This window comes from Syngnathus floridae, chromosome 7, assembly GCF_059516105.1.
Source record: "Syngnathus floridae isolate MCC-2025c chromosome 7, RoL_Sflo_1.0, whole genome shotgun sequence".
Taxonomy (NCBI): Eukaryota; Metazoa; Chordata; class Actinopteri; order Syngnathiformes; family Syngnathidae; genus Syngnathus; species Syngnathus floridae.
In genome coordinates this window covers 17,590,673-17,610,223 of record NC_142419.1, presented here as the reverse complement: position 1 = coordinate 17,610,223, position 19,551 = coordinate 17,590,673, and the positions used below count along the sequence as shown (strand labels likewise).

At 45.6% G+C, this 19,551-nt stretch overlaps 1 protein-coding gene across 2 annotated transcripts in view; it reads right to left on the bottom strand.

The window, feature by feature from the left end:
* arhgap35a (Rho GTPase activating protein 35a) overlaps nt 1-19,551 on the bottom strand; it is a 37,249-nt gene that overhangs the window by 10,251 nt on the left and 7,447 nt on the right. For both annotated transcript variants that reach the window (XM_088380940.1, XM_088380939.1), the window contains one exon: nt 2,789-6,630. In XM_088380940.1, the coding sequence (XP_088237066.1) occupies nt 2,789-6,514 (3,726 nt within the window). In that variant the 5' untranslated portion in view covers nt 6,515-6,630. The remainder of the gene's footprint in view (nt 1-2,788; nt 6,631-19,551) is intronic.

Here is a 19,551-nt window from a genome sequence, read left to right as displayed (position 1 = left end):
CAAACAGCAATACGTCGAGACACGAGCAAGGAAGCTCTAATTAAAAGTGAGAAAGTGAACCCAGGCTGACCAGTCGCTGCATTTGTCACATTGACAGCTGAATAAACAATCAAAGATGTCGTTCGCACGGGCTCGTTGTGAGCGAGCCTCTTTCGCCCAGACACTATTTGAAGTGGCTTAAGTGGTGCTTGACTAGCTCTATAATATTTGCAATTTTTTTTTTTTTTTTCAACCACTCTTGGGCAAATGTTGCAGACACAACGCAGCCACAATGGCTGACTTACTGGAAAGCATAAACGCTGAGGAAGCTTGAAAGCCATTACGTCAATTGGCTTCCTGCTCTGAGCTTAGTAAGAAGTTTGAAGAGTAAAACTGACTGTTTGGTTAAACACATATAGCAGCATTCCAATTCTACTCGTGTAATAATATATGGACATTTCTGCTCCTGTTTTTGACGTCTCACTGTTCTGAGATAAAATAAGCAATTCAAATCAAAAGGAAGAGTGGCAGCTTTTATGTGTACTCTTTATTTCTCCCCCAGCGACGTTTAATATCTCTGTAGGATTGTGTTGTCTATGTCATGACTAATCTCCCACTCTCCTACTTCTTGCATGAGGACACTCAAGTGGAGCTAGGTGACAGAGGAATTCAAAACATTCCACTTGCTGGCTGAGGACAAAAAAAAAAAAAACGATGCAGAGAGCAGAGGCGGAATGTTTCCGGCCCCTCGCTGAGCGGGAGGACGGTCACACAGGTTTTGGCTGCCTCAGGTAAACAGGGGGGGACGGGGCGGGGGGGATGTTAAAAGGGACTGAGAAAGCCGTTTCAATTATTTGTTGCCGCCCGTCACAGCTCAGAGTTGACGATGGCCTCGGGGCTCTCAGCGAATCTCAGATGTGTTGACTGCTTAAAAAGTCCAAACACAAAATGTACTTTGCAAGATGAACGAATAACTCAAAAACATCCACACGGTCGGCCACCCTGAGGGGATTCCACACTGGAGCAGATTGCAAATGAAAGTTTTTTTTTTTTTTTGGTGGGGCCAGCTGTGTCGGAAACACTACGATGGAACATGATCACTTTTTTTACTGCAACAATAGCTTTTAAAGCGGTTATCTAAACATGCTCGAGGAGAATGGCTAATTAGCGCAAAAATGATGTTTATTGATTCCAGCGTCGGGTCACAGAGGTTCAAGGGAAAGGTCAGACGACTGGAGCCTGCAACCTTGCTTTTGTAGGTCGCAGCCATCCTAATGATAGCGTGGCAAGTAAACAATCTGGCTTTACACTTCTCAAGCTGTTGATGCACATAACGGGCCTTATTAACGTACACAGGCGCCATTTTCACAGCAGGGAAAGTCTACGTTCACAGCGGTTTGGAATTTGCTCTACCTTGCTGGACTTTATAGCAAACGTAGCAAGTGAGCCCATGACAATTTGGTGACGGAAAGCAGATCCGACTCGGTTTGAAAATGAGCACCTCCATTTTCTTGCCGTTGGATGGCAAACAAGTCAACTGTGTTCACTCCCACAACGGCGGAAACGCACTTTTCTACACGAGTCTTGCCTTGGGCATAAAAATAGGGCTCAATAAATGAATTATAGTATAAAATTCATTTATACTATAGATATTAAATATTTAAAAATATTAAATAAAAAATAAAATAAAAAAACACTTGTGGCCATGGAGTGATACAACACAGATTTCACACACTCCCTTGACCTCCCAATCAATGTGTGAAAACCTATTCCACCCTGCTAGCAGGCATGGTAATTATCACACAAGTGCAACGTAGACACACAAGGGCCTTCTGTACCATGCGGCGCAAGAGAATGAACAGCATACCAGCACTGATAAACACTTTAAGGTCAAAAGTGTCACCGCGGGGCTGGGGGAGTAGAGTGAACAGGGAGATAGTACCTATCAAAAACACTCCAATAGAAAAAGGAGTCAAGTGGAAATTGGCAAGACGACCCTTGTCACTTTGCACAAAATCATTTAAGCGTTCAAATGGCAAAATTCAGGCTAGATGACGAAATATATAAATCAAAATGGAATTCGTCAGGGCTGTATCTGCCCCCCACCCCCGGGCCTTGAGTTTGACATCTTACCTTAAAAGCTTTTTTTTTTGAGACCATCTGTAATCAGAGTTTAACGACTAGCTTTTATTTTGCCTCCGTTTGTTCGGAGGGCTCCCACAGAGCAGTCGGGGACAATGTAGGAAAAGTCTGTCATGTTTTCATTGGCTATGGCAGAGCGAAAGCAGAGATTAGACTAATTAGTCCTCAACTTCACTGATAAATTAGCCACCGAAAGAAGCAGGTGTTGATTCTCAGCCAACAAACAATTAGACTTCCAAATACACGCGACAAAACATCCCGTATTAATGCGCCAGAACAAAATATTTAACAAGTGACACATTATATGGAGAATAATTACATCGGGCTTGGCACTTGATGATGAGTTGGCCCATTTGAAAACACCATTTATTCTTAAAAGGCGAACAAAGAAGGTTGTGGTCATTTCAGAAGAAATATGTATCGCTGTGAATTAATGAACACTTTCGAAATGGCTTTCCTGGCACAATAGATCACTCAGCAATTCGGTCGGTAAGCCGAGACGGAAAAAAGATGCCTCTGTTTTGTATTTACGCTAATTTGAAGTGAATGTGAGGTCCTCCTCCATTCAACATTCAACAGAATTGAAGGTGACGTTCTCCGAGATTAAACTCGGTGCGTTATCACAATTAACTTGACAGAGTCACGTGCAATCTATAGAAAGACTGACCTTTGTGTTTCTACGCAGGCTCTTCAGGATATTCCTCTTTTTCGGATCCTCGCTCTCCTCGATGGAATTGTCCTTCTGGGCTCCTCCGTCATCTTGGCTAGCCTTGGGCGGACCCCCCATTTCATCGTCGCTACCTATCGAGAAGCTGGTCCGAAAACTGCTGAACTTTCCGAGGCGTTTGGATCGATCTCGGTAAAGCTTGGGCTTGATCCCGATGGCTGACAATTTTCTTCTGCGTTCCAGTGAGCTGCTATCGGCTTCGCTGTCTGACCCGTTCCCCCCGGCGCTCCCGTTGGCGTGACCTTTGCTGGCGTTGCGGATGGTGATGATCTTGCCCTGCGTGCTGTCATGAGGGACCGAGTAGATGCTCTCTTCTTCGCCGTGTCGCGGTTTGGTCACGGCATCCATAGGCTCGGCGTAGTCCGAGGGATCGTAGCCACCGTCGCTACCGGGAGCCCACGTGACGGCTTGAGGCAAGGAACGTCTGTTGGTGCCGCCTTGTTGGTCCATATAAGGGCCAAGGTTGACTTTCCGGACAGGTTTAGGTTTCACTTGAGGAGGTACCTTGTTGTTCAGCTTGCTCTCAAATGTGCTGAGATCAGAGATGACAGAAAATGTATCGCTCGAGTCCAGATCCGGTAGCTTGAAGCTTACCAGATGGGAGCTGAGACTTCCATCATCCCTCAGGGTGGGGTAAGGCGGTGATGGGTCGATGTCATCTTCTGAGTCCATAAGAATGTTAACTGGACTGGGAGAGCCGCAACGGGGACTGGCGCTCTCATTGGTGCATGCTTCAGCCACATTCTCGTACATCTCAATAATCGTGCGCTTGTCCACGATCTCCTTGAGAAAAGATTGGAAAAGATCCATTTTATGAAGCCCGCCTACAACTCCTCCATGCCCACATATTATTGTGCTGAACCTCGCCTCGATTTCGTGAGCGAGTTCCTCTCCTTGATTGACCTGCTCCCGAGCTGATTCGGAGTCTGAAAGCTCCATCTGGCTTTCCCCGACTGCTAACAACTGGACTGGAATGATGTCTTGAACCTCACAAAGGAAAGCGCATAAGGTTTCCAAAGAGGCTTTCCGGCGAGCAGAGTAAACGGCAATGTAGCCGTGGACTAGTTTAGTCTTGCGCAGGGAGAAGGACGAATGGAAGGACAGCAAGGACAGCTCAATGGTCTGCCTCTGACCACCTACACTCAGATCCAGGAGGACTGAAGTGCCGCTGTGGAGGTTGCTAGTAGGGCGACAATGCTGAGGCAACAAGAAAGGGGCAAGGAGCTGGTCGAGATCATACGTGTCTCCGCACATGAGGCACATGACAATCTTGAGGTCAGATTCTACAACTGCTTGGGATTGAGAGTCTCTGAAGGCAGACAAAGAAGGCGCCACGGGCGGCGAGCCGCTGCGAAGGCTTCTCCGAGACTCTAAGAGGCCTCTCAACATCTGGTTGAGATGTTTCTCGTTGAAATTGCGTCCGTAACCCATGCCCGGAGAGGCGGGGTCGAGGTAACGACACTGCTGCTTTGCGGCCACCTGCAGTCCTTGATGGATAAGCGTCTGAGCTGTTTCTCCTCCAATATCCCCGATGGAACCAACCCCACGCTTGGTCACGAGCAGGAGGAAAAGCGGGAGTTGGGCTAGGATGTTCTCTCGGTCCCTTCGACTTATCGTCGACTCTCTGAGCTTTTCTACGCTCTCGACGACGTACGACAGAGACTCCTTGGAGTTGTACAAACAGAGGCAACCGTGCGGCGTGAAGGTCGGCGTGTGGAAGGAATTAACCGGCAGACGTACGTTGCCCTCGATGGGACGAAGAGCTAATTCGTAGATCTTCCCGTCTAAAACGTAGCGATCGTCGCTGCTACACAATGCCCTGATCTCGTTTGCCATCTCTCTGGCGAGTCCATCTCTCCCTAGTATGACCAGATTGATCCTCTCTGCTCTGCCCCCATCCGGTCTTGAACTATCTGGTGACGCATAGCGAGTGGGGAACCTGGAAGCAAGTATCTGCTCCAGTTTCGAGTCCACACAGTGAGGGCTGTTGGGACAGGTGTCCTTCGTGGGATGGTAGACAAAGTGGATGTGTTTTAATACCAAAGCGTCCCTCTCGGCCTGCAGCTTCTGTAAGGCTTTGAATCGTTGTTCTTCGCCCAGTACTTCCTGGATGGCTCCCATTTTTTCTTTACTCGGCTTCGCATCTACCTCCAGTTCATAAAAAAGTTCGGAATATTCAAGAAGCAGTTCTTGGAAGTCCTCTTTGGCTCGGTCAATAATCTCCTTCTGGTGTTTGTTGTAGATATCTAAATATTCCGCTTCGTCGAGCCACTGGTAGAAGTCCTCATTCATGATGAAGCTCCGAGCCTCCTCCCACGGTTTTCCAGGAGTGATGAATGGAGAGACACTCAGTTTTTCCTTGAACTCCCATCTCATTTCAGCTCGTTTGCGGTCATTCCTGAGCTGCTCCAGGTGGGTCTCGTAAACAGCCTCGGCCGTGCGAGTTTCGAGGAGGTCTTGAGGGATCCGATCATCCTCCATGTTGTCAATGTGGGGCGTGGTCTCCCACGGCGTGTCGTCCAAGACAACAAACCAATGGGAAAAATCTCTCTTGGTCTCCAGTACTTTCTGAACTCCAGACCAGCTCAGGTGGTCTATCTCATCCAACTGCGGTAAGAGTGTAGACAAAGCCTGCGGCAGAGTACTCAGATAAGCCTTGCGGCGTTTTTCGATATGATCTTGCTTGAGTCTATGCACGTGTTGCTGGAAGAGTTTCTTGGCTTTGGCCGTCCCCTCAAGGAAGACGTAGTCCTTGTACTCCGAGGCTGTCTGCATGCGGCGACTGACGGCGGGCCACAACTCGTTGTGGTTCTTCACAATTCGGTTGACGAGCCACTCGTAGCGGTCCTTGGCCGAGGCGATCTGCTGACTCCGCTGTTTCAGCGCCTCGAAGTAAAGGATTATTTTGGGCTTCCCTCTACCTTTGTCGATGAGTTGAACAAGTGTCAGAAAAGCGGAATCGACGTTGACATTTAAGCGTGCTGATGTTTCAACCACCTGGAGGTTTTTCTTGGCTAGCGCAAAGGTGTGCGAATCCTTAATATAGCGCTCGACTCCTTCATCGCATTTGGTGAGAACCAGTACCACGGGTTTCTTCGTTTTGGCAAGTTGGTTGTACAGGTTTGTAACAAACTTCATCTGGTCCTCGAAACTACGGTTCATGCCCCTGCTAACATCGACGCAAAGTAAGAATCCGTCGACCATGAGCTTGCCCTCGGGCATCTGTTTCTGCTCAAAGTCTTGCTCCAGCCCCAACTGGTCCGTGCAAAAGTACATCAGCTTCTCGGCCGAAGCTAACTTGTTGGAGGCGGCTCTTTTGATATACGGCTGCAGAGCCGTGCTCCGGTGCGGCTGGAAGGTCTGGTCATCGATGAATTCCGTCTGTTCCACCACGTTCATTCGGCACTCTGGCCCCTCCTCCACGGTCCTGCCAGCTTCTCCCCAGAACAGGAAGTGGTCATTGTTCACCACACGGCCTCCGAAGTCACTGGTGCTGAGAACCGAGGTGTGATCCAGGTAGAAGTCGTCAGCGCTGGGCCGAACGAAGCGGTTGCACAGGCAGGACTTTCCCACTCCGCATTGGCCTTTTTCTTTCTCTGTACCGGACAGTCCAACCACAACCAGGTTGTAGGTAGGATCCCGGACATCTTGCTTTTTGGCCATCATCGTCGCTGGCAGAAGCTCATCCTGTCATGCTTGCCTCAAGCTCTACGGAGAGACGGAGGCCGCCAAGGACACGGCGAGCCCATGCAAAGAGGTTTTCACTGTCCTCGGATCTGACCCTGCAAGACAGACAAAAAGAAAACAGAATTAATCAAGTGATACTCAAATCTGGGTCTTGCTGTGAAAAAAGTGGTGGTGTCATTGGTTTCAAGGGAACACACACACACACACACACAATTGTGAAAACGAGCACATCAAACTCCCATCCCGCCAAACGAAAGACACATACGACAAATAGATGAAAGCCTACAAGTGTTCCAGTTTACTAATTAGCCAACTAGGGAAAGCCATCTGCATTTTAAAAGCAGAAAAGTCTGTTTGCTGACACGTCTCAAAATCAAAAACATGTTTTCTTACTTTTCTCAAATGGCAAAAAAAAAATCCGATACAACCGATTTAAAAATCGCTCACGTGCCAACAGCCGTTCACGAGTAGATGCAAAAATTAAGTGTTGGCATCCAAGCAAGCACACATTTATTTGGTAGCTCAAGCGCCATTTAATGAATTCTGGCATGAAACACAGCCTAAAAATAAATTACCAGACAAGAATGCTCTTTGTGAAAGGACCCCCGCTGACAGTACAATTTAGAAACTCTTCCAAAAGATGCTAGACAACCAAACATAGACATGACAATTTAATCCACCAAAACAAACTTGAAAACGATTATTCAGTACGAGTGGCCTGGTTGAAAGGCTGCAAAACCAAACCAAGCCTTGGTCTCAAGGATCAGGTGGTAGAAATAAATAACATTTTAAATAAATAAAGGGAAAATAAAATTAAAAAAATAACATAACTAAATAATTAAATCAACTCAATGCAATCTTTCAACTGCCAAGTACTAACCACGGGATAAAGCAAATTTCCAGTTTCCTTGGCTTAATCAAATTTCAAAGCTGACAATTCCCCAACCTGGATTTCTATCATTCCTAAAAGACTGCCCATGTTACAAAGGCAATATTCCCTGCTGTGCTTTGCCAGGTAGGAGACAAAGAGGAAATCATTATCAAAAAGAATGTCTTGTTTTTTGATGTTGCGAGAGGAAATATGCATCAAATATTCATCAAGGTGTTAGAACAACACAATGCCAGACGTCTTGTCACCGACACAAATATGTCAATTGAATACCAATTGTGTCTTTACGTACCCCCAGATCAATTTCAAAAGAAGCTGACCCAATCTCAAGTCAGGAACTTTCTTGGCACACTTGCAAAAACCATCTAGCGAATGACAAATAGGCACGAGGATGTCCTACTTTCAACCTGCATTAGCCAACTGCTGACCTACATTAGCGTAAGCAAACATGCCCAGGCATGTGGACACAAAGACAAGACGCCGCCGATGATTCCCTTTTATGTAACATGCCGGCGATCATTAATGGCGATAAAAGTTCCTACGGTTGATTTGCTGAGCCACCTTTGTTCCGAGCAGAAGCTTTACACGGGAATGGTTTGTGTCGACACGGTTAACGACGTAGCGCTTTTAACAACTGAGAAAATACATTTGATCACACAAAGGAAGACTTGGTGGATTTTTTTAAATGCTTCTCCTGGAAAGTGACACTTTAAAATAAAATATACCGAGCACCTCCATGTTAATTACGATGTAGGAAAAACAAGAGTGACAAAGGTGGTGGAAAAAAATGCAGGAAAGAATGGAAGGAGACGTTTTGGGGGTGGGAAGTGAGTAGACAGAGAGAGGATGGGGGTATGGAGAAGAATGGCTTGGAGGGGAAGGGGATAGAGGTCAGTGGCCCGGGCCATGTGAGCTGCACACTGGAATCCCCTCAGGAAAGAAGGAGCAGGGCGTGGTCAAGTGTGGATGACTTAAGGGGCGGAGTCGAATGCTGTTTTGAATTCAATAACACTGGCCCACAAAGAAATAAAAAAATGCAAGATGAGGAGAAAATAATTCGAGACAACTCCTCCTGGAAACAAATGAATGTTAGCTGCTGATGGGGAACATGGCGCATCTCAATGATTAATCTCCCAGATTTCCCCGAGATATTCCTTGAGGTAAACCATTTCCATAATGACAATAGTGTTGGATTTCTTTTGTGCTGATTGCCACATATTTTGTAATGAAAAGTGCTCAATGAAGAGTCACGCTTGCGAGATTGCCTCGCCAGCCTTTTGCCGGCAGCGGGATCCACTCAGGAGGGCTGGGGGGATCGACAAGGTCATGAAATAGTCATGAAGCAGCGCGACGGCCATGACGGCGGCGGCACAAAAGTGGGAAAGTCAACCTCTTGCCTGGTTTTTCCCTTCTTTCACTTGTGTATGATGCAAGCGTGCAAGCACTTCCTCCCACCTCGCCCTTCTTGCTGTTCTGCTCGTGTGTCGTCACCCCCGCCAATATTATCTCCCTCATTGCCATCAGTCAGGCTTGTCTGTCCGACTGTCATCCTCTCCCACATTTTTCCTCTCCCCCATCCATAGCAGCATCTCGGGGGATGTGTTGTCCATTAGTAAGAAGATGGAGGTTGAGGGCAGGAGATAGAAGCTGTGGGTAGGAACACTCCTTACATCTTTGCTATTTCCTGGTCATTGTGTTGTCCCACTTTGAAACGGTACAAAAGGACAAACTGCATTATTATTATTTTCTCATAAAACTAGCATCGATGTTTTCCTGAAGTTAAAAAAAACAGGAAGTGTCTTTTGAAATGTGGTTCTTATCTGTGTGAGCGGTTTATGGAGTTACAACAGCTATTACAGCCCGAGCTACTATTTGAGACGTTAGCATTCTAATCCCGTTTGAGAGACTTGAAGGCCCTCAAATTTGGTAACACATGATGAGAGATCTGTCAGAAAAGTTATAGGACTGGGATCACATGACTGGCAATGACGACTCATGGTTGGTTCATCATGAAAAAGCCGCCTGCTCGCAATGACCTGAGCATCTGACGGTTCCTGGCTCCAAAGACTTTGGTCAAGACAACGGAGAAGGCGTGGCAGGAAAAGCTGGAAAGGGGAAAACGAAGAGTTTGAACTTGAAATATATCTTTTGTGACACCATGCCTGGAACTTTTCTAACACACCTCAGGCAGGGCTGGACACAGTGGGTAAGATTTATTTTGTTGAGACATCAAGGCATGGAAAAACTGGAGGGTGAGCATTTTCCTTCCATGAATCGGAGACAGTAAGCAAATTCTTTGTAGCAGAATTTTTTTATGTAACAACCAAGATAGTGACAAGTGAAAATAGAAATGCAGCATCAGTCACACATGCACAGTCTGATCCAGAAGACTCGCAAACTGGATTACGGACACAGGGTGGATTAGCTAGCGTGATTTGCATTTTCCCAAATGGCGCTGTCTGTTCATTGGTATGATCCGATGGCACGGTGATAAAACAGCGACGGGGAAACGGTAACAAATCCTTTCGTGTCTGTCACACCACGCGGCGCATAAGCTAACATTGATTACTTAGCAAACATACACAAAATACGTTGGTTTATCTGCCCTTTTCTACTTATAGCTCACTTCCACCTCGGACACCGATAGACCTCCCGAGGAGAGCGGCAGACAGACGGACAGAGGGCGGAAGGATGCAGGATGAGGGTACACAAAAAAAAAAAAAAAAGACTGTAAACAAACATGCACTCAAGGATGCAGGATACAAGACACGGCTGAGGGGAAAGCGAACTTCTATGCCAGATAAAAAAAAAAAAGTTCTTGGAATAACGATGAGCCGATTTTGGAGAAGGCTAAGGATAAGAGGGGCAGAGAAAATGTGTGTAATGGCGGTTTAACCTCTTCAACTGCAGCAGAAGGTCTCGCTGATAGCGCCGCTAAATATAATGTGCCGGTAGACGATGACAGCTGGAAGTCCAAACTACTGCCTTATAAATCCTCTCAGTACAGCGCATTCATCCAAAAGTAGTGACAGCGCCGTGTCGACTTGAATGCGGAGGCCATTTCTCTCCCAGTGGACGTCAAGAGAGCGGAAATTATGGGACTCGAGTGCTTCCGAGACAATCATGAACAACCTTTTAAAAGTTTGGACCAAACTTGAGCATATACGAGAAGTAACTTCCATAAAGTATTCATTTCACAATATGTATGTTAGGAAGGTTTGCGCAATGTTTGCCTTCACGTTATATGGCAATATAAAATATATAATGTAAAAATTAAATCTCACAAAATTTGGTTCACATGTCCATCAAAACCATAATCCACAAAATGTCTGTAAAAAAAAAAACAAGCAAAAATAATGCAGGAAATATTTACCCATCTGATTAAAAACTAAATCAGCCAAATATCCATTTTTTTAAATTGATTTCACTCCCATTTTGAAAAAAAAAAACAATTCAGTAGACATGAAATGATGTTAAAGCTGTTTCTTGAGTTGCCTTGGAAGCGGCAGGTTCTAACACATATGAGATGCTGCTGCACCCAGACGCACTCTTGAGGGACAGATGGTCTTCACACTCGCACACACACACACAAACACACACACGCACGCACGCCCTGTCTGCAGTCTGCTTCAACAGCCAAAGTTGAAAAAAAAAATTCAGCTTTTAAAGACACCTCACTTCCCCCGCCATGAGTAATTTGCATGCATTGCTGAGTCTTGGGGCCAATTAAATGAGAGAAAGAGAAATGGAGAACAAGGGTCAGCCGCAAGGGAAATGAAAGAGATCGTAAAGCTATTTCGAAGAACGCGTCGGAGAACACCACTTCTGCACTGGATCTGTTCGAGTCGTGTGTTGAGAAGGCCAGGTGCGATTTGGGGCGGCCTCGGGCAATGTCGACCCGCCCTGGCAGAAGTCGACGATGACTTCTGCTCACTGGGCTCAGTTTAAAAGTGCTCTGATGAATTAGAACTCACAATAAAACCAAAGATGTCTTTCTGGCAGCAAAGTGAGTTGAAGTTGAAAGGCGGTGAGGAAAGAGAAGGCTAACGCTAACCGTTTCTGTGCTTGGCTACTTAGCCATCGCTCATATCCACAAGTGGGGAAGGTAGAAGTACACTGAAACATTTTAGTTTGCCTCCTTATACTAGACAGTGTCAATTAGGTTGGTTTCTACTGGTTTCCATGGTAACCAATGTCACGTTAATCCAGTTATTTTTGAACGTAGCAACCCTTTCGCTGCTGAGGTCACCTCCATTAAGACTCCCCAAGCACACCCATAACCTCTTGAAACCTTTCTAATCTCTGATCCCGAAGGGAAAAAGGGGGGGGAGGAGATTTCGCAAGTCCGAGAGCACGCCAAAATATGTGGTCAATATTATGATTGTCACGTATAGACAAGGGATTATTTTTGTCAGCGCTATTGTTATTGTTTTTACTTTCTCCATCACTTAAGACATTTCTCTCTCTCCTGAGTCTCCATGGGGAGCATCGAGGGAGACAGGAAGGGTGAGTCACTCATTAAGACAACTTCGAGAGACTGTGAGCAGCACAGGAACGACCTCGAACGGCAGTTTGACCCAAAGACCTTGAGTGGGCTTATTTGGAAAACCCACTTGCGCCAAGGCAGGCAGGCCAGCCAGCATCCAAATAGAAGAACATTCCCACCTCGACCTTTACGTTAGATAAAGCCCCTTTTTGCAACTGCATTCTGCAGGAACAATTACAGCCACGTGATCCATCCATTCACCTCGCCAAAGTGTTTTATAGTTTTTTAATTAATGAACTAAACATACGTGGGCATTAATCACGGCGCTAAACAGCGGACCGAGCCTGGCTAGCGGCCCAACAACCACTCTGATGTTTGGAGTTTCAAGTGAGGCTCTCGCCCGACTCGAAACAATCCTAGACAGAAGCTAAATCAAACTCCCGGCACAATAACGAAGGCGGCTAATTAAATCCTACGAATTAGAAGACAAATGGCGCGTTGAGGAACGGCAAGAGCAATCTAAAGTCGATTGAGCCCTGACCGCACTGGTAAATATTGTCCCGCTGGTTCCCTCCGCACGCCATATTAAATCCCATCCGCACACGTCCGCATTAATTGGCCTGTCAGGAGGTGCGTTTGTCGGGGCGCTATGCACACTGACATGCTAACCTCCAGTCGGATTTCCATTTAGATCATGACAGACACACGTGGCGCTGACACCATGTTACGATTGTGTGTGTTGGACCTCAACGTAATTGGGGTGATAAATCCTTGTCAAAATGAACAACTGAGTTCAAGGTATTTCAAGCACACGTCAGTGAGTTGTCATCAAAATTCACAACTGAAATTGAGCTTCTGAGGGTTAATTAAGCATTGTGAGTGACTTCTATGGCTTCAAATGTTATTATTTGGAGATTGATAGATTGCTGATCCAAGAAAAACAAATCCAAACCTTGTTGATGGCAATATATTCATAAAGTTGCAGTCGATTTTATTTCAGGCTATTCGAGCCATCAACTTTTGACATCTCAGGCTGAGCTTTTTTTGCAAGCATAACATTTCCTTGCCATTGGCTCACTTAGTGACATTGGACGGGGTTTGACATTAACGGATTTGACGGATATAGACGTCAAAGATAAATTTAAAATGGCATAGCATTGAATGGTGGCCTCAATGCCAGCATGACGCTGACTCAGGCCACCGCGGACAGTGCCGACCCCGGCCCGAAAAGGTCAATAGAAATTTCATACGTTCTAGCTTTTCGATAAATAAAAGTTCATATTTGGGCACTGCACACAATAAAATAAAACAGAACTTTTGCACCTCCAAGTGTGTCTCTTTATAGTACATGTACTGTTTGTCTTGTACAAAATATCCCATTGAGAGCAATAGTCTGGAGAAGACAAGGAGGAGGAAAAAGAAGAAAAAAAAATAGAGCCGTTGAGCTGTGGGCTTTGCGATATCACATAATAAAAACGTACAGCCGCTCCGCTGGGCTGAAATAAAGTGTACACGTCACCCAATTACAAATGCTTCTGTTGGAAAATTATTTTGCTGCTGCTGCTGCTGCTGTGGCAGCATTTCTTTTTCCCCGGGACATATTGTACACATGCTGAAATGGACGCAAGAGACCCTCCCTAACTACGACTGGCACACAATTAGCTAAATGAACAGCATCAAGTGAAGCATGAAGTGAAGTGCACAGGTGCAAATTCACTTGCTGGAGATATGACAAGACAGATAGAAGGGGGGGGGGGGGGGGGGGGGGGCACACTAACGCAAAAACAGTCCAATTAATATATAACGCAATGCTTGGGGGTTTTCTCCAATTGTCGACTACAGTCTACTTACTGGACGCCATACATTAAAAAAAAAAAAAAAAGAGCCGAGCGTGCGGTATTAAGGCAGCTGGACCTGACTGGTGACAACACTCCCATTCATCAGCAGATCCCTGGAGAGTCCTCATCCCTCTGCACTGTACAAGGGCCCCGTGTCAGCATCATCGGCGTTCGAAGAGTGTGACTCGTGAGCGTCCGTCCGTGTGTACGCACATCTATTATTCATCAGCGTGCAATCACGTGAACAAAGTGTCTCTGCCAGACGAGATAAGGCCTTCTTTATTTTTGCTTCCCGCTTTTGTGTGAATGGATGTTTGTGTTCTTCACATTTGCAAGGAGAGGGAGGAACGGGGGGGAAAACGAAATAGCCAACAGAGAAAGCGAATCGCTTATTGGCATGACGGACAGGAAGGGGTTTATCGTGTCGTATTTTCACGCGAGCGCTCAAGCTTGATTCGGTAGGAGACATTTGCGTCTCCCTCGGCAACACATGGCACTCAGTGCCCATGTAGCCCTTCAGCTATAACGAGACAACACTGTCAACACTCACGGTGGGCTCCGTTCCATTTGCAGTCTGGCTTCCCACAAAAGCCAACGCACGCGTTGCGCTGGCAAAGGCTGAAGAGAATTTCACGCAATCTCATACGGCATGAAGGAACGCTTTACGGGTGCTGCCTCCCATTGTATTTTTATACAGAGATATGACAAGATAACCGTGACGTATCAGCGATGTGTCGGATAACCATTTCTTCCTGAGACCAAACTGAAACCGAAATGAGTGTGAAATAAAAATGTAATTCAACTGGAACTAAAAAGTCTGCCATTAAAAGTGGCTCTTTTTAGATGTAAGACTTCTTCTGTCCACCTCAGCATTTCTAAACAGTTATCTTCACCAAGCACAGGAGGAAAGGTCATTTATTTTTTTTCTTCCTCTATCCTCTCCTCTCGACATCGCCGTCCTCCCATCACCTCTCCTCCTCCTTCTCCCCCGTCTCATTTATCTCCTCCCCACCTGCTCTCGAGTCCCCCCCCCCTCCCCTCGGCTTTTATCTCCCCCTTTCAGCATCCTCTACCTCTTCCTTCGTTGTGTCCTCTCCATCCTCATCCTTCCAACGACTAAACAAAGCCGCCTGTGGCGTCATATGAGAGCTAATCAAGCAAGACCACGATGCAGGCCATCATCGTGCAAGAAGGTAAGAAATAGAGGCAGCAGACGGGAGGGAAAGTTGGAATGGAAATGGGAATAATAAATGTGGACAGAGACAAATTGCCTTCAAAGTCTGATCAACTAAATTAAGGGAGGCCAGTGTTTACCTTGACTTGATGCTAATGAACCTTGACTTTTGCTGACTGGAATGAAGAGCCAAGGTTGAATGAAGTTTGAAAGTCTGACAATTTGAAGTTCTATCAAGAATTCATTAGCTTGTAATTCTGCTGAAGAAAAACAGAACGAACATTCTACAATTGTCAACATACCGTTAGCATATATGTCAGCTAAGTTAGCAGTCGCTAGGCAGGAAAATATTACAATGCCCCCCCCCAAAAAAAAAGTCAACGACAGACACGATCGCTTTACTGCTTAAATGCAAACAAAATAAACTCATCTAAGATAAGCGTACACTTTCATCTGCTGACGCCCACATCACTCACCATCTTAAAATCGCTCACTGGGGAGGCAACCCAGGTAAGGATGCGAGGGCTCAGCTGCAGAGCTACAACCAGAGTGCCATCTGCTCATTTGAGGGTCAAATAATTGCTGTTGAGGAGACAACAAAGAAGCCGGAGTAATATCGAGTGGCGGCAAGCGGGGATACGGCAACCTCGGCGGATCGCTCGTTTTACCAACAGATACTAACCGCAGTGTATCCCACTTAGAATTTACAGCCTAAATCCTCATGTCAGTTCTCAACAAAATCACTCATGGAACCATTAAGAGAAAGACGATATACTGTAGCATCTGCTTCGACCATGACACAAAGACGAGCGGTGGTGGATCAATAACCTCCGCAATTATGAACATTCGATGTCACCACAAAAAAAGCCTCCGACGGCAATCATCTTCCACTGGCCCCGCCCACCCAACTGGCTCAGCCAATCACAGTGGGATCTTACAAAAACTGAGATCATTCAAGTACCACAAAAAAATATCTGAAGTCCATAAAATTGCTGTCTTTGCCATATTAGAAACATTATCTTTTTAAAGGTAGACATTTTGTCATGACACACGTGTACCTTATGAAGTTTGAGATAAAGGAAGAAAATAAGTTCACCAAACAAAAACTTTTTTGGAATACACGAAAGATGCTAGAAGAACAACAGCGGGTGAGAGAGTCCAAAATGTGCTAAAAGGCAAAAAAAAAAAAAAAAATCTTTAATTAACTTGTTGTACTGCTCACCACTTTCCCAAACATTCTGAGTCAGGAATTTGTATGGCTGGAGAAGTCGGTGATGAGGCGCCTTGGCTCGACAAAGCCAGTCATTATGTCCTCGCTCGTTTGGTTTGCGCGTGTGCGACTTTCATCAAGTTCAGCGACATCTTCCACTACATTTATTCTTCATCTGTGCGACGATGATTTGAACAAAAGGTCACTGCGTGAGGAGCAAGTGACAGTTTATAATAAACTTATCATACCAAGGAGAAAATCTCATCAGTCATTGGTTGACTTTTCCCGACCGCAAGCATATTTGAATCAGTTGGTCTGGAAAAGCAACAGATAGTGTTCTTGTTCTAAAATTCAACAGTACTTGAAATTTGTCGAAACCAGCCGCGACAAGGAATTTGCAGATCTTATCGAATCAGTACGAACGGAAGACAGTGAATTCGGAACGTGCCGCCACGAGTTGGACGGCGGCGAGTGCGATGGCAGGATTTGGGATTTGAGTCTTTTAACTTCATTAGTTCCGCTTCAGTCTGGGGCCTGTAGATTATGTCTAATTAAGCAGCTTAACACGGCTTAAAAGGCACCGCACAGAAAGCACAAGAGCCTTATCTGTCAACCTCCTCAAACCGTTCTTCACTTCCCCTTTTCTTCCTGTGGCGGGCCGACATAAATTCAGCGCATGGCCTTTAATGCCGCGAGAGATTAGCGGCTGCGACATCGGTGTGGGCGGGATAGCGAGCGGCCGCCGTGATAGCACGTTTGGTTGCCTGGGTATCAAGAGAGACAGACGTGATGAAGAAGCTTTGGCTTTGCCAAAAATAAGGCCCACCGCCACATTAACAGCGTCATCGTGTTAGCAATAGCAGGCACGTAAACGACCAGCTCAGCTTTTTTTAACGAGCAGACATCTTAAATGTCTGGTAAATGAGACAGCTGGGTTCCATATTGCAGGGGGAAGGATTTGAGTGTATATGTCTAGCCTAGCGTAGCATATGTGTAATGTTAGCATTCCAACAGCTAGCATGGAAAGCCTTTTTTTCTCGCAGGTTTGGGGTGGTCTTCTGAAATAACACAAAACAATTATTCCATATTCTCCTCTGTTGCTCATATAATTCTTTTATGGTTGTTTTTAGTATGGTGTACTTGAGTACCCAAAAAGTTGCCTATAAATAAAAGCAATAATCATTCATGTTTTATTAATATTTCACATGTTGCCACTAAAAGTGTTTTAGTTTTTGTCTCAAAAATTCTACGTAGAATTAACAACCCTGATTTCCTATGGGAGCAAAAGCTTCCAAGACAAATGGCGGTTAAACATCAAGGTATTGTTCTTACAGCTCGTCAGCTTTCTGCTGCAGCTGCATGTTCTTCCACGTCCCTCAAGCCACAAAAAGTGGACAACAAGCTCACAAACATGTTCTAACATCTGGTTGCTGCCTTCAGGGGGGAAGGGACTCGGCGGGGATCACCGACTGGTATTTATCAGACAAAAGGTGTCTCGGCTAACTGTGTTAACTGTTTTGTTGTATTACACGGACCTATTTATGCCAAATAAGACTTTAAAATGGTATCGAATGTTGTTGAGAACACTGTGTGTAGTAAATGCGCCTTTAATAGGTTTTCTTGAAATACCACCCGAACAAAACACTTTAAATGTTTGTGTACCTACGTGTATGTGTGTGTGTGGTCCTTACACGGCTCTTCTAAACATGTTAGTTGGTATACTGGCGTGCCAAGTTTTACAGCCAATGAGGAAGCAGCGTTAGTATGACATCGCCGGGTGCCAGCACAGAGCCGTGATTTTGGAAGTTTTGACACACGAGGTCACAGCGAGTTTGGCTATATTCTGCTTTCTATTTCTGCCAATGAACAACATCTCGGGCAAGAGCTGCTTCTAGAAACACAAAGAGAAAAATTCCACAAATTGTGCGGTGGACAAAACAAAAGACGCTCATTTCTTCATGTGTAGTAGCTACAGATTGGGCAAGATGGCGGCCCTGAGGAAGGCTCCGTCTTGTTAACAAGCACCAACGCACAAGGGTGTCTGAGAAACTGGTCACACGCGGTCTGTTAGGCGGTAAACAGCCTCTGATCCAAATCCGCCGAGCGCCTATTTTCCGACAACTCCTCCTCCGCTCGGCCGCCCCGTCAATGAGAGCGCAAGTGGAGGTGTTTAAATGATGAAAGCCGGCCAAACAACAAACGCAAAGGGAAGGGCAAAGTGGCGAGGGAGAAGAAGAGAACGGGCGTACGAGGTGGCGATGGAGAGATAAAGTCAAAGCATGATGGACGTAGCCACTAGAAAGGAGGCTGGAGTGAAGAGAGAGAGAGGCGCTATCTGATAGAAGGGATTTGCTCTACCCTGGAACAGTAATTTACTAAAGCCATTCTGCACAGGGCCATCAGTGGCGATCTGCTGGCTGGCAGATTAGATGGCAAAACGGCATCTTTCTGTTCAGCCAATCAGCAGCCGGGAGTGGGTGAGAGGATGAAAGAATGACGGAGAAGAAAGAGAAGGGCTGCTGGTGGATTTCCTCGACATCTGTTGAACGGAGGAAAGCGGCATATGCAAAATATTACTTTTTTTTTTTAGCCTTCGCGAAGCCACTTTTTCTAATTCTATTACTCTTTTTTTTTATGTGACCAATTCTTCTATATACATAAAAGATAGCCCTGGCATCTAAATGTCAAGCTCAAATCAATAGTGTGCAAAATCCAGCACCACTGAGGGTAATAGAAAATCACAAAAACAGGTTAAAAGTGGAAACGGGTGAGTAGATTATTTTTTTAAAGTATAAACTGTAAATGGATTTTTTAAATTAATGAATAAAATACTCATAAACGCTATGTTCGTAAATGTGTCGCATATGAAATGTGCTTTAGCAACGAAGCTGTCTTGCCTTCATTTGAATAAAATCTAAAAATGGGATATTTGAATGGCAAAGAATTATAAACAACCTGCATTAAGGATGCACTGATACAAGTATCGGTACTCAAAAAGTATTCCGTAGCCTAAGCCCCGATACCACCTGACCTGCCTGATATATCGAGTACCTCCTCGGTAAAAGCCATGTCAGCAGTATGTGTGTTGAGATCCTTAACTCATTCACGTTTTGTTTTTTTTAACTCACCACTGTGTGTTGTGTTCACCACTGCATACACATCACACACAAGCCATGAACTGTTTTTGAATGTCCACATCCTGTCTCGGGTTTTAGCACTGACTTATGAAAAAAACCCAAAATGGAACAGCAGCGAGTTGTTCCGTCCCCCGCGGACTTTGCCATCACCACTTCCTGTGCTCACTTTGGAGCTGGTGCCCAACCTCAAAGCACCCTTGGAGGGGGGATCCCATGAGGAGAAGACTGACATCATCCATCCACGTCTCCTGTCAAGTCCGAACCCTAGAGAATCAGGCGTGG